Source organism: Vitis riparia, chromosome 5 (genome assembly GCF_004353265.1).
Source record: "Vitis riparia cultivar Riparia Gloire de Montpellier isolate 1030 chromosome 5, EGFV_Vit.rip_1.0, whole genome shotgun sequence".
NCBI classification, from domain to species: Eukaryota; Viridiplantae; Streptophyta; class Magnoliopsida; order Vitales; family Vitaceae; genus Vitis; species Vitis riparia.
This window is the reverse complement of record NC_048435.1, coordinates 21,692,446-21,717,071: the sequence shown is the minus strand read 5'-3', so window position 1 is coordinate 21,717,071 and position 24,626 is coordinate 21,692,446. Positions and strand designations below refer to the sequence as shown.

The 24,626-nt window shown below is 38.2% G+C and overlaps 1 protein-coding gene across 3 annotated transcripts; it reads right to left on the bottom strand.

Annotated features, from left to right (window-relative positions):
• Window positions 1–422: 422 nt before the first annotated feature.
• Window positions 423–24,501, bottom strand: LOC117914835. 3 transcript variants are annotated; one of them, XM_034830329.1, is made up of 13 exons: window positions 24,084–24,499; window positions 22,520–22,701; window positions 21,111–21,627; window positions 17,938–18,088; window positions 17,367–17,477; window positions 15,890–16,049; window positions 15,633–15,797; window positions 15,432–15,548; window positions 6,314–6,562; window positions 5,506–5,575; window positions 2,331–2,503; window positions 1,626–1,692; window positions 423–740 (listed from the first exon to the last, which is right to left on the bottom strand). In XM_034830329.1, the coding sequence occupies exons 2-13, from the start codon at window positions 22,658–22,660 to the stop codon at window positions 583–585; spliced, it is 2,079 nt and encodes a 692-aa protein (XP_034686220.1). In that variant the 5' UTR covers window positions 22,661–22,701; window positions 24,084–24,499; the 3' UTR covers window positions 423–582. The 3 variants fall into 3 exon arrangements, with proteins under 3 accessions (XP_034686220.1, XP_034686221.1, XP_034686222.1); XM_034830330.1 differs by lacking the exon at window positions 24,084–24,499 and adding an exon at window positions 23,805–24,049; XM_034830331.1 differs by lacking the exon at window positions 423–740 and having other exon boundaries at window positions 1,612–1,692; window positions 24,084–24,501.
• Between the last annotated feature and the right edge of the window lie 125 nt (window positions 24,502–24,626).

Sequence of the window (24,626 nt, the reverse complement as noted above, 5' to 3'; positions counted from 1 at the left end):
CATTTCTCATTGATTGTCATCATCTTAGCAAAATTGTACTTTCGATTCATCAGCCAGGAATTCACTTGTACTATTAATAGAGATCTGCATGCTGCATAGGTTTTATGTTCCTACAGTGAGATCTAAGATGTACAGGGCAATCTGCAAAAGCTATGGCAATGCTCTGGGGCAACTCAAGGTTCAAATTCAAACATGTAGCTGTGAGAGCTCATTTATGGGGCTGTTTAGTTTAATTGGTTAAGTTCGGTCATGTTACTAACACCCCATTTGGGAGGGGTTAGGGTTAAAAATCTTTCATAATTCTGGGAAATGTTGTTACACAAACCAGACGTTTGATAAAGTTTTGAAAATCATTCGATGATATTTGTCGTGTTTCTAGTTCATAAAGAATGTTATTTCATGTTTAATGAAACTTTGTTATGTCAGTACCCCAAGCAGATGGAATCAAATTATAGAAGTGTTATCAAGTAACTTTGGAAACAGTTTACAAGCTCCAAGTTTAAAAACGGTACAAATTCATTACATCACTCTCAACAGAATATTTCTGGGCAGAGGAAGCCCCTACACGTGAGCCCACCAAACTCAAAACCTACCTGCTGCTGCGGTCGCCATACTCTGCAGTTTTGCCAGCATTTGTGCAGCGGCCGATTCCCTGGCTTCCCGAGGAGTGTCACACGGCTCCCCTACAACCGAAATCTCGAAATCCACCCCTTTTACACTCACAGTGCCTTCAGATTTGCCTACAAATGCAATAAGAATTAAAAGACATGCATTAGCCCAGTTTTTCTGAATATGTAAATATTAGACTGTCTCTACATACATCCCTGATCTGGGGTTCGGGTGGGGGTTTTAGAGCCCTGTTTGGGAGAGTTTTTTAAATGCTAACAGTGGTGTTGAAAGGTCAATTATAACTTAACTCTCTTCTTCTACTGCTAAATGCACAAGTTAAATGTCATTCCAAACAAGATCTTGATACATTGTGTCATGCCACAAAATCTAATACATCAAGTACACTTTTTTTATATATTTTCATAAATATTCAACATTTATAATGATATATCACATTAATATCAAATTTAATAATTCCCATAAACTATTGCAAACAAAATTCAAGAAAAACCAAAGTTATCGAGTTCCACTCAATAATTAGATTATTTTGTTTCCTTCCTTATCACAGAGGGGCTTCGGGCTTCTTGCAATTATTAGGGGGAGTGAGGGGCGAAGGAAGAATGGAAAGGGGCTCCAGAGGAGTTCAAGCCATGTAGAGGGGTTCGACAGGGTGATCCACCATTGCCTTACATTTTTGTTTGGATATCTGGCATTTCCATTATTAGTAAAGCCTTTTGTTTGAAAGTTGATGAATTTTTGGTGATGGTAGAGCCCCCTTTATTAGTAAGGCTATGTACTTAATTTTAAACTAGAACCACAGCTTCTAGTTTGAGGCATCCTTCCTTGTGTCCCAAACAAACTCTCATAAGAAACAAAGGGACTCAAATAACCAGTCAGACTGGGTTTGAAGAAATTCTCCTTAAACATTGCTCAGGTACCAATTCAGAAGACAGCACACAGTCAAAAACAAAAGTAACTCAAATTTCCTCTCGTGAATCAAAGTTAGATCATCTTACCATCTAATAGGGATACTCGATATGTTGGTAATATCCAGTTGTTCTCATAACAGATACCATCGAGTTCCTGCTCAATGAACAAAGTGTGATGAGTCTGTACCATGTAAAATATCATTAATTAGCATGCAGCCCAAGATCACACAACTCATGACACTGACATTCTGAACAAGCTCATAATTGTGATGAATCCTGATGAATATCACTCAGACATAAAATGATACATTATGCTCCATGTTTGGTTGAGTTCATGGGTCTAGAATTTCAGGAGCTCATATAGCTTGTCAGACTTCTGGGTAGCGTTACATAAGACACAACAATCCAAGGTCATAAACAAGTTGCATGATGGATATGGCTCAACTAAAGATCTAGTTTGGGTTGCTTCGAGTATTTGATCCGGTCAGAATAATTAGCTCATTTCTTTCCCGGTGGATAAAGTATGAAAGAAATAACTTGTTATGAACTTTCACATATCTTGTGGCAAAGGCATTTTCTTCTCTGGAGGAAAATTTCCGTTAATTACAAGAAAACTCATATTTTGTTGTCAAGCTGAAAACCTCCAATGTTGAAGGTCATATGTAGCATCATAAAAAAATTGTTGATAGATCATAATATTTAGAATCCAGAATATCTAAAGATAATAAGATTTTAAATTCATAAGGAAAAGAATAATATGTAAATGAAAAGAATTCTAAAGCCACAACTTGCCTGACATGACTTTTGTATATTCAGAATGGCCTCAGACAATCTCTTCCTCTTGATATGTTGAGGCGATTCTTGGTCCTCAAGATGGCGGTAAGTCCTATCTCGAGTTTGAGGGCACGCGTCATTACAAAATTCTAAAATTGATTCTATCTTTAACGCCAAATCATCTTCACCACCTAAGAAAATTCAGAAGAAAAGATAAAATTGTGAGTAGAGAAAGACAAAAATATAAGTTTAGATTCTTTGCATTTATTGATGGCTGCTATGGATCACTGTGGGATGAAGGGTGGGCAGAGATCCAATTTCCAAAAGCTGGACCAAAAATTTCTCATTTCTAGTATAAAACTGTCATTCTACAAATTTCATTTCTCAGACAATGTTACATAGAAGGTTCGAATAAGATAATGTCCCTAGCATATATAGAAGATGACCAAGGAAAGTGGTTTAGATTGCTTCCAGGCATGTTACAATATCACTTAAGACATTATCCAAACCCACCAATCTTTCCAACTTTGGCTGCTGCCCAAGTGGTCTAGGAATCCAGGATTGATAACAAAGATGACCATGGAATAACATTTGATTTATCAAATCTGATATGAAATCTGCTGCTTCTTTAGCTAAAAGTCTGCTTATAGTTTTACTGATCCAGTTTGAAAAAAAGGGCTCCTTGTTTATAGGATGCCAATTTCATGTTTTACCTTAAGACAACCATGTAAACTCCACACAGACCTGACATATTTAGTCAGGACTTCATGAGATGGGTGCATATCAAGGATTCACATCTGCTCTCCCTTACCCAGGAAATAACGAGCAGTGAGTCCCAGTCTATCAAAAACTAGCTCAAACCTAAAGATTCACTCTCTTAAGACTTTCTGATACAGACAAGAACTTTTGCATCTACAGAAGCCCTCCCCGCATCTCTAAAGTAAAAGCTAAAATGGCCTCTCCTATATGATTCCTGATGATAACCCATTTCTTTCCAACCTGGATTCCCTAAATCATTCAACAATACATTAAGATGGTTATATGGAATTGTCCACCAAGGGAAAGAAATCACGATTGTAAGTTAATGGTAGAAATGTCACATCCTCCAATATGACATAAGGATACTAAGGGATTCCATAACAGTTTTTGGATGACGGAAGCCAAAGAGAGGAAAAGGACTTCTACCAGACACCTCTAAAGATTCTGTATTATCCTCAGCCCCTAGCATTCCTCTACAATCTTCACCTACACTTCCCAAGTGAATTTCCAGCTTTACTATTATTTTGTTTCAGAGCCAGTCCAAGAGATTTCTGCCTAAGAAAACAGCCTTTTCCACACTGCATGGGAGAAGGGCAATGGATAACTAAGTGATCTACCGATTTTCCACTTGTTTCTTTTTGGCCAACTCTCCATCCTCCTTTCAAAAGCACAGAAAAGTTCCCGGGAAAGAATTTGTGTCACCTTCTGAATCAACGTTTATAATTGGTATTTACTTTCCTATGGGCTGCCAACCATGATAGTGCTATGACTTCAGAACATCGCCCTGCAGGAATGAATTTGCAGAAACTGTCATTGGCAAGGCCCTTACAGGGTTAAAAAAAAAATGATATATTAGTAAAATATCTCTTACTACGAAGAGATTGGCATATCATCCGAGTCATTTGACATGATATCAAATTTAAAATAGTTCTACTTTCAGTTGAGTAGTTAAAGGTTGCCCTCTCTTTCAATTTAACATCAAGAATACTCTCCCCGTGTTGATCTTCAACCCAATAGTGATCTTCAAGAGAAGTTTACAGATCTGGGTCTGGTGCATCCAGGAAAACTGAACACCTAAAAAAGGTGAAATCTCCTATCTTTCTTAGCCAAAAATTCACACTATCCCATTTCCAATCTTTAGCAAAAAAAAAGGTAGTTACACAGAAAAATCTCCTTTAAAAGGGAAATAAAATCCTGATCTCTAGCACAAATAAAACCAACCAAAAGCATACTAACTTCAGCTTTTAGTAAGAAGATAAACAAAATCACCAGTATGATTCATACAAGTATCCTCCACAGTGGCATAGGCCCTCAATTCCCTAAAGAAAACATGTTGTAGAATTAGACTTCAATTGGAAGCATCCATCAAAATTATAAATTATTCTGTAGATCAAGGGAACTGGATATTAATCTTGGAAATCTTTTATGCCAGGCAAACTGGACATTCTCCCACCTTAAAAAATTTCAGACTTCTTTTCATCCAAATGCTGCTAAAAAGTGGAATACCTTTCTTGGCCTTTTGGATAAGATGAAGTGTAAAAAGGTGGAACACCTCCAAATCACCTTGCCTCTACCCTTGCCAAAACTCAGAAGCAACCTTCCAATAAGGAGGAGATATTTAACCATGCCTTTTGTGGGTGCTTCTTCGCCTAATTTCGCTAGCTTGGAGATATGTTTGTCATGCCAATCTTATGCTCCCTTCATCAAATCCAAACCTCCTCTATTCCCATATAAGTTCATGACAAGCATGAACTTCAACTTCTGAGTATTGGTGTTATGAAGCCTAGAAAATCTTTTCTATGTCCGGTCCCTTAAATTAGTAGGAAGAAGAAGAAAAGATTGTACATTAATCAGTTGATCCAAATTATTTTAAAAGAGCCCGCCCATTTCAGAAATGATTGCTTAAAAATGGGTCCAGAAAAAATGGTGGGCCTTGGCTCAGACACTCAGACAAGGGCTGGCCACAGCAGGTTATAACCCACCCACATACACACACAAACCAATGTTCCCATCCTGTTTTTCTGCTTTGCTCCCTTGATTCTTATCCCTAACTCTGTGTTATAGTGTCCTACTAAAACTAGTCAGGCTCTGGTTCCAATGGTAACCTAAAAACAAGAAGGAACTTGAACCAGTGTCCTTAAAAAGGAACTAGCACTAGGCATATGTAGAACCATTTCAACCAACCAATGTTCACAAACATTATTTTCAGGTTTCGTAGTTTCCTACTGAAAAGGAACAGGGTCTTAAGGCTAGGGAGACTGCACTGCACCACCAATGCAAGTGACTTGAGTGTGTTCAAGATTATAAGCCAATTAACGCTGTAATAACACAGAGTTAATCTGATCTCATAATCCACTTATATTTTAAGCATGACTTGCAAAAATAAAAGCAGAAAATGTTAACAAAATACAAAAGCACCAGAAGAGAGTCATACCATCTAAAATTGTCTGAATATTTTTATCACATTGTGCAATCTCATCTTCTAATTTGCGTTGCTGATGAGACTGAAAACACAAGTGCATAACAACTTGATAAGAAACTTTCCTGACTTCTGAAGTAAAAAGCAAAGAATTTTCAAAATAGGACAGCAAACTATAGATGTAAAAGATGATATGATGAACTAAGGGAATAAAGTAATGACACCATCAGATATGTCCATTTAGGTAACCTCTTAGGTCAGAGCCTAAACCAATTAAGAGATCCATACAACATTCTGAAGAATGAAATCGATTGAATACAGGCCACCACCTATTTCCATCTACAGAAGGCATGCAGTCAAATAGACTGCCAATTACAAATCAATTTACAATGTGTTCAGTGAGACAGATGATTCAATTACACCTAGTATAAAACATTGCTATTTTACACCAAATAACTTCACACAAGACCACTGTTTTCCCAAGTTAAATGCTGGAATAATGCTACTTCTCAGATATCATGCGCACCAAATATCATATTGATCAAAGTACCACCAGCTCATCTATTACTGAACCCAAAATTCAAATAGAGCTCAAATATATAGTTTTATATAGATGGAACAGCAGTTAATCTCCGATCAATATGCTGAGCATGGAGGGCACATGCAATTCAACAGTGGAATAAATGAAACATGAATCCTGCATGAAGTTTCTATTGTTATAAAACTAGCAGTGTTCTGCACCAGGCGCAATTGGATGATGACCACACACATGCATGAATTCAGAAACAATGCTTATCTTAACTATTAAAGGAAAGAAGTATACCAGTCTATCCCTTTTTCTGAGAAGAACTTTCAGGGCAGTTTGTGACAATAATTTTTCCTTCGAAGCAATAGTAATTTGAAGTTTGTCAAGATGTTCAGAGTTGGACTCGTAAGTAACCAGAGCCCTATCTTCTATCAGCATTCCATCCTGATCTGGCATGATAAAGTTGCAGATCTCTCCTCCGTTGGCAACCTTCTCACCTCTACAGCTAGTCGTGCATGGTGTCATCACAGAGTTAGCAATCCCCTCCTGCTAAATTCACCAAGAATTAACATAACAGAACAAAGGAAAAAAAAAAAAAAAGAACATTAATGATTATTCCAGATTTACAGTTCAGGATTCTTCTGTACCCTCACGAGAGAGTAAAACACCCATACATGCTCATTAATCTGTAATATTTAAATGCTGACATAATCATTATCACCAATCAAAGCTCCTATAATCCTACACAGCCATTCACCAACCTTCATTTAAGCAAAAGAATATCAACAAAATATGGAAAAATGTGCCTTGAAATCCATGGGGGCTGGTAAACAAGTGTCAAAGCAGCCTTATTATGTTTATTAGCATAGGATATTAATAAATTTGTAAAATTTGTTCTCTACTAAGATGAACAAAGTCCAACTGATTAACATCAAGGCCAAGCCTTAGCTTTTTCTATCAAATTCCTTTTCTTCGTCTTGGAGCCAGGGATGTCGATTCCCTTCCCTTCAGGCATTATCTGGACTTCTTGGGTCCCAACCAGAGCAAGTTTTTTGTTTAGGAAGCCAGTTGGGGAAAAGTTTTGATGATAGATCAACTCCAAAGAAAAGGGGGGTCACTAGCAAATAAACAATTTCTTTGTAAAGTCGAAGGCAAATCAATTGATCACTGTTGAGAGAGAGAGAAAGAAGAAAGACCTTGATTCTCATTAATGTAATGATCTACTTACAATTGAGAAATATATATATATATATACAAGGCTAAGAGTCCTACAAGGCTAAGAGTCCTAACTACCATACATGTGTCCTACCATATACGTGTCCTATATTAACAAGGAAAGGTTATACACTATAAATACATTATATTCAACACTCCCCCTCAAGCTGGAGCATATACGTCATATGCACCAAGCTGGAGCATATACGTCATATGCACCAAGCTTGTTACAAATATATTTAATCCTAGGACCTCTGAGAGATTTAGTGAAGATGTTAGCTAGTTGATCATTTGAATTAACAAAACTTGTAGCAACACATCCTGATGCGATCTTCTCTCTAATGAAATGACAGTCAACTTCAATATGTTTGGTCCTTTCATGAAAGACTGGATTGGATGCAATATGTAATGCGGCCTGGTTATCACATATGAGTTTCATCTGTTCATCCTTTCCAAATCTCAACTCTCGAAGAAGATGTCTCAACCATATGAGTTCACATGTTGCCAAAGCCATAGCTCGATACTCGGCTTCAGCGCTAGATCTGGCCACTACATCTTGTTTCTTACTCTTCCAAGATATTAGATTACCTCCAATAAAAACACAGTACCCTGAAGTGGAACGTCTATCTGTGGGTGAGCCAGCCCAATCTGCATCTGTGTAACCAACAACCTGAGTATGACCTTTGTTCTCGTACAACACACCTTGGCCTGGTGTACTTTTGATATATCGAAGAATGCGGATTACAGCATCCCAATGGCTATCACATGGTGACTGTAGGAATTGACTAACAACACTCACAGGAAAAGAAATGTCTGGACGAGTAATGGTGAGATAGTTCAATTTACCTACAAGCCGTCGATATCTCCCGGGGTCTCCTAAAGGCTCCCCCTGTCCTGGTACAAGTTTGACATTCGGATCCATAGGTGTGTCTACCGGTTTACAGTCTAACATACCGGTTTCTTCCAGGATGTCTAAAGCATACTTCCTTTGGGAAAGGACCACAGCAGAACTGGATTGAGCTATCTCAATTCCCAAGAAATACTTGAGTTTCCCCAAGTCTTTGGTCTGAAAGTGGGTAAAAAGGTGTTGTTTTAGTTTCTGAATACCATCCTGATCACTGCCTGTAATGACGATGTCGTCCACATAAACAACCAGATAAATACACTGCCCCAAAGAGTTATGATGATAGAAAACTGAATGGTCTGCTGTACTGCGAAGCATGCCAAACTCTTGAACAACAGAACTAAAACGGCCAAACCATGCTCGAGGAGATTGTTTCAAGCCATATAGAGAACGGCGTAACCTGCATACTAAACCAGACTCCCCCTGAGCAACAAAACCAGGAGGTTGCTCCATATAAACCTCCTCGGCAAGATCACCATGAAGGAAGGCATTTTTAATATCCAATTGATAAAGAGGCCAAGAACACATGGCAGCCATGGAGAGAAGCAGACGGACAGAAGCAATCTTGGCAACAGGAGAGAATGTGTCACCATAATCAGAACCATAAACCTGAGTATAGCCTTTAGCAACTAAGCGGGCCTTAAGGCGATCAACCTGACCATCAGGACCAACCTTAACTGCGTAGACCCAACGACAGCCAACGGTAGATTTACCCGAGGGTAAAACAACAAGATCCCAAGTGCCATTAGAGTGCAGAGCAGCCATTTCATCCACCATTGCCTGTCGCCAGCCTGGATGGGAAAGAGCTTCATGGGTGCTCTTTGGAAGAGAAACAGAGGATATAGCAGAAACAAAAGCAGAATAGGGTGAAGATAATCGATGATAACTCAAAAAATTGTAAATAGGATGAGGATTACGAGTAGAGCGAGTACCTTTCCGAACAGCAATGGGTAAGTCATTAGGAGAAGGCAGAGCCGAGGTAGGTGAAGCCGAAGGGATAGGAAGTGAGTCAGCAGGTGCCTCAGCAAAAGGGAGAGGAGCAACGACACGAGGGCGACGATGATAAACCTGAAGTGGTCGAGGAGGCATAGCATCAGGTGGGGAGACAATGGGAATAGGCAAGACTTCAGAAACAGGAAGAGACTCAGAAGTGGTGGAAAAGAATGGTGAGTCCTCAAAGAAGGTGACATCAGCGGAGATAAAGTATCGATGAGTCTCAAGGGAATAACAACGATAACCCTTCTGAAGTCTGGAGTATCCTAAGAAGAGACACTTCATGGCTTTGGCGGAAAGCTTGTCCTGTCCAGGAGTGAGAATATGAACAAAGCAAGTACAACCAAAGACACGAGGAGGAAGGAAATAAAGTGGTTGGTCAGGGAAGAGAAGGGAGTGAGGAATCTGATCATGTAAGACAGAGGAGGGCATACGATTAATCAAATAACAAGCGGTAAGAACAGCGTCCCCCCAAAAACGAAAAGGAACATTACTGTGGAGGAGGAGAGTACGAGCTGTCTCAACAAGATGTCGATTCTTGCGTTCAACTACCCCATTTTGTTGAGGAGTATGAGCACAAGAAGACTGATGAAGAATCCCATGATGGGACATAAACGAAGTAAATGGTGCTGAAAAATATTCCCTGGCATTGTCACTGCGTAACACACGAATAGAAATATTGAACTGGGTTTGGATTTCAGCATAAAATTTCTGGAAAATAGAGAATAACTCAGCTCGATTTTTCATTAAAAATAACCAAGTACATCGAGAATAGTCATCAATGAAAGTGACAAAATACTGAAATCCTAAAGTAGACGCAGTCCGACAAGGACCCCAAACATCAGTGTGGACAAGCTCAAAAGGAGACTTTGCCCGATTATTCAAACGCTTTGGGAACGAGACACGAGTATGTTTCCCAAGCTGACATGACTCACACGGAAGTGACGATAAAGTGGAAAAACGAGGGACCATCTTCTGGAACTTGGAGAGACTAGGGTGGCCCAGACGATTGTGAATGAGGAGAGGAGCATCAGTGGAAATGCAAACTGCAGGAGATGAATCCGAGGTGAGGTGATAGAGGCCTTGAGACTCACGTCCTATGCCAATCGTCTTCCCCGTACTCCGGTCCTGCAAGGTCACAAATTTATCAGAAAAGGTAATAGAGCAATTAAGAGTACGAGTTTTTGCTGATGGAAATAAGATTAAAAGGACATTCAGGAGTATAAAGGACAGAAGTGAGAGGTAGAGAAGGTAGAGGAAGGGCCAAACCAATACCTTTAGCCACAGTTTGAGAACCATTAGCTAAGGTAACAGTAGGTAAAGCAGAGGTAGTAGTAATAGAGGAGAAAAGATCCTTATTACCAGATAAGTGATCAGAAGCTCCAGAATCTAGAATCCAGGGTCCAAGAGAAGATGTGTGGGTAAGGCAGGCAGAGGCATTACCAGGCTGGGCAACAGAGGCAACAGAAGCCTGAGATGCGGAAGAGCTCGGAGGCTGAGGCAGCGGAGAATCAGAGGACTGGGCCACATGGGCAGTGCGAGGAGGTCGTCCATGTAACTGATAGCAACGATCGCGAGTGTGGCCAAGTTTATTGCAATAGGTGCAATGAGGACGTTGACCTCTACCTCGGGTACCACTGCGGCCTCCTCGAGAGCTAGTTTGAGAAACTAACACAGAAGAATCTGAAGTACTATCAGATGGCAAAGTCTAAGTGGAGGAGATACGGAGGAGGCGAGCAAACACATCATCCAAGGACGGAACTGATGAACTACCAAGAATCTGATCGCGGACAGGCTCAAGATCCGGACGGAGGCCAATAAGAGTAAGAACCATGAAGAACTGGTCAAGCTGTGTTTGTTGAGCCCCAACATCAGGAGTAAGAGGCATCACAGTCAAGAACTCCTCCTTAAGAGAGGCAATCTGGCCAATATAAGTAGATAGATCCAAGTCCTGTTGGCTGAGATGGACAATAGCAGAAGCCACCTTATACAGACGCTGGATATCATTCGTATATAATCCTTTAGCCTGAGTCCAAAATTTAAAACAAGTTTTGTAGGCCCGAAGATGAAGAAGAATCTTGGGATCAACCGATTGCCATAATACACTACATAACTGTGCATCTATCTTCCTCCACTGTACGCGGTCAACCTCAGGGATATCTGCCTCCTGTGTAATCAAGTGATCCTCATATCCTTGACCCATAAACCAAAGTTCAACAGAGGCAGACCAGGAAAGATAATTGTCACTGCCAACCAATTTCTCCGAAGTAATCATAGGAGAGCCAGATATAACAGCGGAAAAAATGGAATTTTTAGTAGTCATATCTACTTATCTGGAGAATGAAGTATGTTTGGATCAAAGAGAGCCCTAATACGGCTTCAGAGTGCGGCGTGGCACCACCGAAAAAGGGAGACGACCTCAGATCGCGGCGTGGTACCACCAGAAAGGTAGAAGAACACTTCCCAAGGCACGTGCAGGGATTGGAGTGGAGAAAAAGTAGTCGGAGCTTCGCCGGAAAGACTGTTTGGAGGGCCGACGGAGACAAAAATCCCCAAAAGAGGTATGTGCAGGGCTCGGATGGGAGAACCAGGGAGGTAGGGAGGCTGGTCGGCGTCAGGCGAAGCTGGAGGAGGAGGCGCGTCGTCGGAAAAGGCCGCACGCGTCCTCACGCGCCGGCGCGTGAGATTCAGCCGCCGGCCGAAAAATTGCGCGTGGGCGGCGCGTGGAGGCTCTTTTGGTGCTGGTGCCTTCACAAAAGTTGGAGATCTCCTCCAGGCGCTCCTTCTGGTATGGTCGGTGTCGGAAAAATACGTCGCCGGAAAGTTTGCCGGAAAGTTCGTCGGAAAAGTTCGCCGGAAAAGTTCGCCGGCGGTGAGTGGTTTCTGTCGACGATCCGAATGTTCGGAAAGTATTGGGAGATGGGGAAGGTGACCGGAATGAAACACGGTCACCGGAAGGTTTCCCGGAGTTGATGACACGGGAAACAGGAAAGAATTAGGTTTTCTTCCTTGGCTCTGATACCATGTTGAGAGAGAGAGAAAGAAGAAAGACCTTGATTCTCATTAATGTAATGATCTACTTACAATTGAGAAATATATATATATATACAAGGCTAAGAGTCCTACAAGGCTAAGAGTCCTAACTACCATACATGTGTCCTACCATATATGTGTCCTATATTAACAAGGAAAGGTTATACACTATAAATACATTATATTCAACAATCACATTCTTCTTCATATTGTCAAATCAAGGGTTCTATGGAAATTGCTATTCTCTTCATATGGAGTAGTTTGGGTGCTTCTCTCCATAATCAAAGAAACCTTATTAAGTTAACAGGGATCCTTCATAGAGAGAATGAAAGAAAGCTTGGAAGGCTGCTCCCCTATGCACTTTTTGGACATTGTGTAAGGAAAGAAATCATTAAGCGTTTGAAACGATGAGACATCAAATCAAAGGTTGAAAAGTTTGTTCCTAAGCAATCTCCTAGCATGGTTAGGGATGCAAAAGAAGGCTCAAAGCCTATGGATTGATTTTGTTGAATTCTTAGGATCTTGGTGAGAGCTTTTTTAGTGTTCTCTCGTGTGGCTTTGCCTTGTTGTACCCATTGTATACATCCTATGTACTCAGGTGTACTCTTTTCTTTTTCCATGTATATACAACTTATATTTCCTATAAAAAAGGAAAAAGTCAATAGTATCCTTTCCCCTCTAAGGATGAATAGGAAGTACTTATGGTAAAACTTCTTAGCATTGGATATTATCATCAATGATGAAAATATCGGTAATCACGGATATATCGGTAACTTGATTTTACGGATATATCGGATATATCGGAGAAATATCGACGGATATTTTGGAAAAAAAATTTTAATAAGTAAAAAATTGATCAAAGTTCATAAAAATATAAAAAAAAACCTCATAACAATGTAATTAGAAGTATAATAGATAATTTAAATTTATTTTGTTGAATAATTTGATATATATATTATATGATTTGCGATATTATATGTAATTATATTATATAGGTCAATAAAAAATGTGAATTTTATAATTAAGCATTCATTATCAAGCTTCATAAAAATTTTGATTTTATTAAATATAAATAATTTATATATATTAACTTGATTCCATTAAATACCAATAATTTGTATATATTATCGCATAGGTTCACTTTGGATCGTTGGATCACATTCAAATTGACTTTGGACCATCACCGTGGAGTCATGATTTATTTCCATTTTTATTTTTTATTTTTTATCTCTACTAAATTTTTAAAAAATCAAAAGGCCACCCATCCGAAAAGCCCTTTGCTGAAGACCCGCTTCTCTCACTCGGGCATCAAAAAGCCCTTGGCTGAAGCTGCCCTCCGAACGAGAGAATCGGCCCCAATTTCCTCTTTCACTCTCAATCCTCGCAGGTTCTAATCTAATCATTTATTACTTTTTTTTTTTTTTTTTGCAACCCCTGTTTAATTCCCAAGAAAATCCATCCCCCATTCAATTTCCGGGAAAATCCATCCCCCATTCGATTTCCGAGAAAATTCATCCTCGTTTGATTTCCGAGAAAATCCATGCAAAACCCTCAAGGAAAACCAAAAAAATTGCTTTTTTTTTCTCCCTGTGTTTTCTGATCTGTTCTAGGGTCGCTTTGCTTTTGTGCCATTGGATTTAAATTTCACGAACCCTAAATCCACGATTTTTGAGCCAGGCTGAAAAACAACCTTTGCCTGCAAGTCATGATCAGATTACCAAGGAACATCTTATGTTTTTTTTAAAAAAAATAAAAATTGGACAGATTTTGTATCCTGTGCGCGGGCTGGACTGGTAGGAAATATCGGGAAATTTCCCGAAAAATCGGCGATACAAACCGAAATTTCACCGATTTTTTGCTCGCAGCCATGTTTCGGTGATTTTTCGCCGATTTTAACAGAAATTTGGCGAAATTTCTCCCGTCGACATTTCGCCCCCCTCTTTCGTATCGCCGGCCACCGAAACCCGAAATTTCGGCGAAATTTCCGCGAAAAAAATGGAAACTTTCATCCTTGATTATCATATAACAAAGAGACATTATTTGAGATTAATTTAAATAAAAAAAAAAAGAAGGAAACATTATTTGAGCCTTCTCAAGACTAGTTGTGAGAAGGATGACTAATGAGTTCCTATAAAAAGAAAAAGAAAAAAAAAGGACGACTAATGAGTTAGAAATCTTTTTGTTACTAGAGGCCTCAAAGAGGCCCCTTTTTAGGAATCTGGAACTTGGTAGTGGAAGGGGCTTCAGTGTAGGTTATCTCATGTGTTACCCCGCATAATGGAGTGCTAAGGGAGGCTCTTCAACACTTATTTATAAGCTAAGAAATGTAATAGAAAGGCAGTAAAGGAACAGAACTTTTTAGTACACAAGAAACATATACAGTGTGCCTACAACAATACATAGGCAAGCAAAAGGCCCAAACAATCCACAAACCCGAAAACCTCAGCAACCTGTTACTGATGAAGTTCACAAAAGATCATCACACACCACCCCCCAAACCAAACACCCCATCTATCAAGTGTGGAGACCTAGATTGACAACATGGAAGGCATCTTCATTGGCCAAGAGCTCTCTTGTAGGGGATCATCTTAAATCCAATATCAAGTCAGAGTGCCTAATGCAATATGGTGATTGGACTTTGTTTTCTACTTTCTTTTCTTTGCCTTTTCTTTTATTTGCAACCTGTTTCCCTTATTTTTACATCCATATCTATCAATCAATGATATCACTTTTCATACGCTTATCATAAAAAAATTTATGCAGGGGAGGTAGAGAGCTCTTTTTAAGCCCAAGATTGCAATGGCAAAAAAACAAAGTGAAAATGCATAGAACCATATAAAGGCCAAGAAAAGGAGGGGAAAATCTCAGCGTCATCAAGGACCACAAAGACACTCATATAGCATGTAATCTCCAGTAAATTCCTATAACCTGAGATTGTATTCCTCTAGAGCAATATCATGCACTAAAAATTTTCTTATGCTCAAGGATAGCAACAACATGAACAAAACTATGGAGTATGGACAAACAAATTAAAGGGGCAAGCTTTGAGCTCCATCACCAATATTTCCTAGGTTCCCAATTATCTTATATAACCTAACAATTATGCGGAAAGAAAAGGTTGCAATAATGGGAATATGAGCTTTCATATTATTTGTATATCTACAACCAACAAGGAGTTAAGGAACTTTAATTACAAAACTAGAAGGCATAAAATCATAAAAGAAAGTGTTTAATAAAAGGACTTGGTTGAAGAGGATTAATATATCTTACCTTGGCCATAGCACCAGTTGCTGCAGCATTTAGATCCCTGGCTGTAAACAGAGTCATCTCTTTCTGGTGAAGGTTGACTTCGACTGAATTAGGAAGGCTCTTACTTCTGCTTTCATTCTGGAGGCAAAACATTGAAGAATCATTCTCAGTAATATTCCGGGGCTCACATAATGCATTAAAGAAACCAATCACACAACACACATTACTGTATTTCCATCTGGGAGATTCAGTGTCAGTGCCACTTGATTTGTTGCCAAGAACATCTGCTGTGCTCAAGTACCTATCAGGACTAACTCTTTTCTTATTAACTTCTGCATCATCTTCATTTTGGGGGCAAACCATGCAAGGGTTATCTGCATTCATATTCTGGAACCCAGAGAAAGCATGAAGATAAATCAATCACATAACACTCATTGCTGTCTTTCTGCTTCAGATTTTCAGTATTGATCATCACTTGCCTCATTGCCAAGAACATCTACTCTGCCACAGTTACTATGAGACTCGTTGCTGTTTCTCTTAACTTCTGCATCCAAAGGTTCTGCTGTCCTCTGAGTGCTGTTTAATTTTTCGTTTCCCAATCCCACCCTTAAATCCTGCAAACTGTTTGAGAATACTCCCCTGTAGAGAAGAATTACAGGCCACAAAGTGAGGAATCAAACATTTTTTATATACCAGCTCCTGCATATAGGTTGGACCATACATAGGAATTGAAGGAGAACTGCTACCCTTCTATCTTGTATAATTTCAAAAACATAATAAAAGAAAAGGATAAGAGTTACTGTTCATAGTTGATACAGAATAACTGAGACACAAATTCCTGTACTACATGCAGTCTAGCTAAATAATTTTAAGAAACCTTCAACTTGTGGCCTCTCTTGTATTTACCATAAATAAGCAATCGAAAACAATGAGCACAGGTGCTCGCTCATGCTTGCCAGGATGGGATGCTAGTAACCATACAATGTGAAAATTTTTCATTCTTCACTTTCACTTTTGGAAAAAGAGGTGTAGGATGCTCTACAAGGGGGGAGGTTGGAAACATAGATAGCAGGATTTTATAATTGGTGTGCTGGTGCACTTCAGTGTAACACTTTTAATGGGGTTCACATTGCCCATTTCTATGAACCTCAAATTCCTTGCATTTCAATTTTCTTCTAAGTTCATTTTAGACTGGACCCTTCAAATGGTTGCAAATCGTCCCCTGAGTCCACCCTGCCTTTGATTGGAATTGTACATCTCTAATTTTATTAATACAAATGTTCAATTAATTATCAGAAAAGAGAATCTGTAGATTACAATAACACAAGATTAACATTACATAATTTGATTCAAATAGTTAGAGCAGTTGTAATTCATGGCAACAGCAATCTAAATAATCAAGACTAGTGCTTCAACAACAGATGGTAACTTAAAAAAAGGGATGCATTAGGCCATTCAGATCATCCAAGAGGTGACTAATACAGGTTGATGAGCCTTGGTGATAATGCAACAAATAAATAAAACTCAAGTAACTACTCATAATACCACCCTTTTTTTGTTTCAGGACAACACATTTTCCAGTAAAGATAAGGGACCACACTATATACTATTTCATTCTTCAACCATTTTGAGCAGCAAGTGGGATTACAAAGCTAATGCATAACAGTATAGAACATTCACAAATTTTTTTTGATAAAATAATAAACCCTATATAAAGTGCACCATAAAGTAGGTGAAGCCTAGTATTCATGCAGCATGCACAGATTGCCCCACGGCCTATTTAACATTTACAAGATTATAGAACTGAATCCTGAGATCTGGCATTCAGGTGAGTCAAAATCTAGCAGATCTACATTCAAAAGGCAAAAGTTTTACCAGCATCCAAGATGAATAACAAATTTTAACATGTAAAGCATACCTGGAAGAAAAAACACATCTGAAGAAAATCAAACGAACCTAGAAAGCCAATCTGATAAAATCCCTTTATATGGAAGCACATGGAAATACTCAACAACTGAGGTCACCGTCCAACTGCAGGAACTGTTCTTAACCAACGGGCCTTGCAGGCTGCTCAAAAAGCAAAGACAGGATGTTTAATCAGGAAAAGGAATAAAACATTATATTAATGTTTTCCAACCACTACAATTATTTTAGGCACCCAGCACCCATCTTTACTGAACTTGACACAAGTGCTGGACTAGAAAAAGTTACAGTCCCCTGACTCTAAGTCAAGTTTCCCAAAGCAACTTACTTGAAGGTACAAAGTTTTCGAAGCTACAAATAAATGATTTGCAATAGCTGAAAGTGTTTTGATTGCAAAGTTGATCTACAGCCCAGTGCTAAACTTAGAATGCATGCAACTACCTTTATCCAAGAGTGCATTTGGTTTGGCATTTGAAATGGGCTACAGATCCCCAAAAGATATAAATTGATTCCTCTGATGCAAAGCCAAATGCTTCTTCACCCACTGACCGAAAACCAGTAATGAAATGTTTACTAGAAGAAACGACAGTGACTAGAACCAAACCTGTCAATCGCCTCGTTAATGGGAATTTGACTGATATCCTCATTGATTGATTGGGTGCACTGCATTATGTAAAAGCGACAAGCTGTCCTTTCTTTGCTTAAAGAATATACAACATGGCTCTCCAAAACCATAAGATCAGCCTGACTGATGCCTGTTCCATGAATTAGAATTATACCCAAACCTAGAAAGCCCTCTCCAAATTTAAAAATCATAAATTGAATAAATGTAATTTAAAGTAGAGACTACTAAGGATTGTAAAGTAAAACTCAACGAAAAAAAGATCAGGCCTGCCAAGGTGACACCAGTACATGGTCATCACATTTCATGTTCAAAGCCAGAAAACTCTTTAAGTTTAATTGAGTCATGAATAATCACAGAAACTGATAGATAGTGACTTGACTTATAATAAACAAACTAAAACACCCTCAATGATAAAAAAACAAAAAACTCCTTCCCTCCTTTGATTCAAGCATGTCATTGTATTCTTATTGAAAAATTGAGGATCATGTCAACATTAAATAAGAATTTTCCATACATTGGCCGACCCATCCTATCTTTCAGAAAGAAATGTATTGGCAGGGAGATACACAGAGAGACCAAAACTGATATATTGAAGATCCATCAGCTTCTTGCATAAGAGAATGGCAGATATCCAAATAGAGCAAGGTTCATCCGCTTCTAGATACTTTGATTGTCAAATCAATCCATTTGCCAAAACAGGCTTTGGTTAGCCTCTAACTCTAGCTATCAAATCAAGATCATGAAATCAATCCTAGGATCCTCGGTAATGTCAAGGCTAACTACACCATCAAGATGCACTAAATCAATATTGGACCCCTGCACCCTATTCCTAACTCAGTTAGGCTTATTAGCATTAAGGCACTATATCATGAGTAACACTTTTTTAAAAAGTGTAGGAGATAAATAGGCCATAACCGTTTGAATAAATATTTGCCTTTTATTTCTATTATAGAAGTGAAACAATAATACCTCTCATAGTCACCTTTACCAATGTGGGGCATCCATATTCCATGAGCAGAGTACAAGCATAGTCATGCATTGGAACCCAAATGCAAGATACATTGACTAACTTAATAACGGACAACTATCTTTGCCATGTGACACAAAGTCCCAAGACACATGGCCTATGATTGGCCAGGCCACAATGATGCCCATGTGTCACAGGTTGAACATATGGTATACAGCAATCAATTGGACTTTGCAAAACAAGACATCAACATCACCTTACATTGAAATTAGGGCAAAGACGTTTTTCATTAGTAAGGATGGATTGATAGTTCCAAAACTTGTTTCTGATATGATGGTTGTATCCTTTTTAGGGCTTGGTAGGAACCCTAGAGGCATAACCCTACAGAGAGGGGCTATCTTAGCAATTTCTTAGGTAGCCTGGTTAGGAAGGAATGTTATGTCTTCAAGGATAGGAAGAGATCAGTTACTAAATCATGGGAGAATATATACTTTCTCACATTTCTCTAATATTTAAAGTACCAAGAAATTTTTAAGTTCCCCTTAGCATCATTTTCAGATATTGGAGTTCGATCTACCTTTCAAGGAGCAACATAGGTCGAATGTGCATTGGATAGCCATTAGTGACCATAAGATAGGGTCATTTGAGCTTTTCTAAAGAAAGTTGAGTTTCTAAACTGACTCTTGGAACAGAAATACTTTTTTTACTTGAGGGTGTCATAGTGGCTACAAAGTTATGTGTAACCAATTTGCTAGTTGAAAATACTCCTATACAATTTAAAAAAGAAAAAGAAAAATATATACATGCATAAGTACACACACACACACATTTAAATTCATAAAAATCATGACTACTTTGATTAGGTTTTTCTGACATCCTTCAAACAAAATTTACTATCTATATATACTTCCTCTTTTGAAATTTTTATGAGTCTTCTTCTCTTTTGAATTTTGTTCAATGCTCATCTTGATTAGCACATTTTTTATCTTCTGTAATTTTTATTTTTTAAATTCCTCTAACAAACTAACACAATCCCACAAAACAACTGTTTTTCCTACATCTTCGTTCACTTAACAAGAATACAATTACATAAAAGCACATTGGAAAATCCATAATACCTGGAAACTCCTCTATTCTGTTTTTCATAGCATGGAAATTTCTTTGTCAAGGTTTAGGTTTTTACAAACTTAGAAGCCAGAGCATGGAACTTGAAATTAAACAGTAGATTGATTCTTTATATACATTAGTCCAAAGTGACAAACATGTCCATTTTATTTTTAAGAGTGACACAAATATGCCATTGTGCTTTGCACATATAAAGCTTTCTTTTTCACAACAGAAAACTGAAGATTTATGTAAAAATGCTAGTCTCTATAAAAATAATATGATTGAGATTTAAATTTTAATGTCAAACATCATGAGGAACTATATAACTTAACTATTTAAGGAAATCCTAGTAAATGTTTTTTTTTTAAATATGACATACCTTTGCACATATTCTTTTTCCAAATTCATGTAAAAAAATAAGCTTATCTCACCTACTAAAAAATAGGATATCTGACACAAGAGAGAGAGATAACAATACTCCATGGGTGTAAAGATGATTTTAATGCGTCAAGTCATGTGTAGATGTATTTTGCAAAGAAGAATAATAAACCAAAATAGATTAAATAACTAGCTCTTAAAACCACCCCCCTCCCCAAATAATAAACCAAAATAGATTGTATAACTAGCTCTTAAAACTACCCCCCTCCCAACTAATAAACCAAAATAGATTGGATAAATAGCTCCCCCCTTCCCACCCAAACAAAAAAAAAAAACATTAATAAGAAGACATTCGGGTTACCAAGACAGAGTGTTTCCCAACATAAGATCAGGTGATTGGCATTAAAGATGAATCAACCTAAATTATAAGTTGTTCCACTTGTTTGGTAAGACCCATGCTAATATACCTTCTGTTTTCCTATCAATAAATAAATAAAAATCTATACTAGTACATGTCTGGGAATTTACTTGAAGCAACTGCCATAACATTAAAATGTTATTTCCTTATCTGCTATTTATGAACCATTCAAATTAAAATTTTAATAAAATATCAGTTCAAATACAGAAAACAAATGGAATAAAATAGACACCTTACTACATAAAATGGGTATACAAAACCTCAAATCTGAAGATAGTATACCTGCTGCTTTCTTAACAGCAGAAAATGCAAGTTGCTGCAAGCTAGCTTCATCACTGCCTGTTTCATCTCTTGTAGATTTTTTAGTGGTCCGTTTCTTTCTGTATATGTGTTTCACACCTTCCAAACTGTGATTAGTGGCATCAACATCCTTCTCAATAACTGACCAAACCCCTTGGGTAACAGAACTGAATAGCAGCACACAGTTCTCCTTCCTAGAATCAACTAGAAAAACTGTGACCTTGGAGATTGGCCATCCCTCTGTATTAGGAACGTCTTTTGATGCATTTAGACTAGTCGATATATCACAAGCATCCATGACCATTTTCTCTGTGGCTGAAAGGTGATTTTCCAGGTCATCCAATTCACCAGTTTTCAAAATCTGCATAAGCTTCATATGTGACAACAGACTCGGTTTTAGAACTACAGCCAACTTGCAAAATGGTTCAAAACCTAGAAACTCCAGCTGCTGGTGTTGTTTCCTGTGGTAGTAGTTGTAGAGTAACACAACAGCATGCACCTGAAGCAGATTGAAAAACACAAGCAGTTAAAATGAGTGGACAATAATGGCTACACACACAAATGCAATGCCCAATTTTCATATGTGATTATATGTGTGCATTTTTGTTTGTATGGATACATGTGCATATACATTAATGTTCAGTTTGCCAATCGAAAAAAGTGCATGTCTGGGTGTTTTTATACGCATACAGAGAGACCAGGTTGGGTGGCCTACAAAGATGGTTAGTCTATCTAGGTTTATCTCAAGGCTCATGCCCATCCAAAAACTAAAATAATGGACTTAAGATTACAGATATCGGCTACCCTGCCTCTCAAGAAAAAAGGGGGTGTTGTCTGAAAATTACTGACAATACACTGAGAGGCCGCTTCTGCACACACAGACTGTCCAAAGGGACTCCCTTATGTCCTAAGCATCATTCTACTCAACATGCTTGGCACAACTTAAAGAGATAATGGAGAATGCTGACCCAGTCTAAGCCCTCAGGACACCTCTATCCAATCTCTTGACTGTTTGCTAAACTAAAAAACGATAAGTAACACCGAGTCAGTAACCTCCATCTGGAACCAAAACCCTTTCTGAGCAAAGCATGACCCACAAAGATGTGGATATATACTTTTCCTTCCCAAAATCAGTTTTTAATGCTACTCTTTCCTCTCCCAAGGATAGTTTTTCATCCACCATTAACATTGAATCAAGGATTTGTCTTCCTTAGACAACACAACAAAAAAAAAAACAAAACTCTACATGAAAAGACAATATAGCTAAATAAACCAAAAAAAAATTACAACTTCGAGTAACCAATAAACACCAGAATTTTTTAGGTAAGAATCCCAGAGGCAAGGCCTTAAAGGAACAAAATTCAAAACCCAAAAGGTGTAAAGAAAAACACCTGCTTTGCAACTGACTGCTGCTGAGAAAGTGATGGAGTACTCCGGGAAGAAGATTTTGCTGGTAGCAAAGGATCAACCAAATACTCTAATAATGCACGAACAACATCCTCAACTGAACCCACCACATCTGGTGAAACCATCGCCTCTGAACTCTCAAGCTCTTAAAAAGCACTACCTGTCCCTAAACCATCAAATGATGATAGCAAAAGATGAAATTAGTGTCATCAGCTTACAGGAGAGTAAAGGGGTTTACAAAATACAATCTAAGTGTTTCAGATATCCAATATAAAAGTTCCACACACATGCATTTTAAGGGGTACCCTTGCAGACAACTCAGTGTCTGGCAACTGATTCTCAAAATATCACGTTGTAGCACAAACCTCATGCTTTAGAAACTCAAACCCTATCTAACCACCTTAGCTCTGTTCAGATGTTGGGAAAATTTAGAAAATTAAAGGAGAAAATAAGTTAAATCATAGGTTTTTTTCATTGTTCCTATCATCAATCTCCACTCCACTAAGCCCAATACAACTTAGTTGAGCTCAATTAAAAGATGAATTCAAAAGTTTGGTTTTCTTTCCTTTTCCATCATTTTTTCAGCAACCAAATGACAAGTTACTACCGAGTCCTTCCAGTCTTCGTGTGCTTGCTATAAATATCTTCTGGGAAATTTTTCTGCAAGGTTATCTCTTCAATCCTAGTTTGTTCCACAGAAATTTTTCTCTGGAGAAGATTTCATTTCATTTGCAAAGGAGATTTCCCCCCCCCCCCCGCAGTTTAGTGAAGATTCATGGTAAATACCCCTCAAGCATCACAGAAGAATACTCAAGGAGGAAAATGGAGCCTTAAAAGAAAAAAAAATTCTGGAAACTATTTCCATTAAAACCAATATACACAGCACCCACAAATAAGGATCTCTCTACAGATACTAAGTTGGAGAAACTTATGGCCTCTCCAAATTTTCCCTTTTCTCAAAAAGACTTGTTTTCTTTTTTGGAAATATTTTCCATCAAAACAAACAAAACCTTAAAGCTCCATTTATCATCATTTTATTAGAAAAACGACTAAATTACACAGAAACACCCACACTCATTTTCTCCACAACAAAGACTCCATGTACGGATGCTAAACCGGAGCTCTAAATTTTCCCTATTCTCCAAAAAATAAAGAAAAAAAAACTTGGAAAGATTTTCCATTAAAACAAACAAAACCTTATAACCCAATTTGCCATCATTCATTCTATAAGAAAAACACTGAATTACACAAACAGCTACTCCAGCTTGCCTTCTCCATTCCATGCAGTGGCATCCCGTGTAATTTCAAGCATGATCAAGGGCATTTATCGTATTAATTTAGAGTAAGCGTATGGAGAAACTGCTCCTGTTCAGTCACACGACTTTTCTTTTTATGTATAAATTTCACTAAAATGGTTCAATGGTGCACAATGTAATTTTCCATAAAACAAGGGCCCTATTCGGCAAACCCAAGAAAATATTTTCCTCCAAAACAAACACACTTCAAAAAATTACTTTTCCCAGAGGTGGCCGGACAGAAAAGCTTTACCTGACCGGAACTGTCTCCGGAAATCTACCTGCAAATGGAAAGAAACCAAAAAGCTGCAAACTTTAACAAGAGTTGCGCTGAAACCGATTGAGAAAACAAAAACCCAGAACCCTACAGAAGTGATAAAACCGAGAACGCAAGAGACCGATGCTGGTTTCCCAAAAAGAATACAACTTTAGGGTTTGATCAAAATATAGTAGCAACACGGGAAAAAATAAAAATAAAAATTTGAATAGCAAGACACGAGAATGATCAAAAGATAGCTTTTGCACGCATTGCCAAATCCCGAATGAGAGAGAGGAAAAGTTGAAGAAGATAAAGAGAGAAAGAAAAAGAGGGTTTTGATTAGGGTTAGGGTTTGGATTGATTGAATCGAGAGCGAAGGCACCAACACCAGTTTTGAGCTGTCTGGGCTAATGGCTCTATAGCAGTTATAGCACACTGTTATTCCGTACTCCACTATCATTTCATTTCTTTTCTTCTTCTTTTTTTGTTTAAATATATATAAATTTTATTTATTTTATTCTTAATTTGTGTAAATAT

Excerpts from the sequence above, each read along its gene's own strand:
- LOC117914835 (XM_034830329.1), bottom strand. The coding sequence starts at position 22,660 with ATGGTTTCACCAGATGTGGTGGGTTCAGTTGAGGATGTTGTTCGTGCA. Across the intron at positions 15,549-15,632 it reads CCAGATGGAAATACAGTAAT|AATGAAAGCAGAAGTAAGAG; the intron begins GTGTGTTGTGTG and ends TTTTGCCTCCAG. Across the intron at positions 5,576-6,313 it reads TCAGAAAAAGGGATAGACTG|TCTCATCAGCAACGCAAATT; the intron begins GTATACTTCTTT and ends TTGTGTTTTCAG.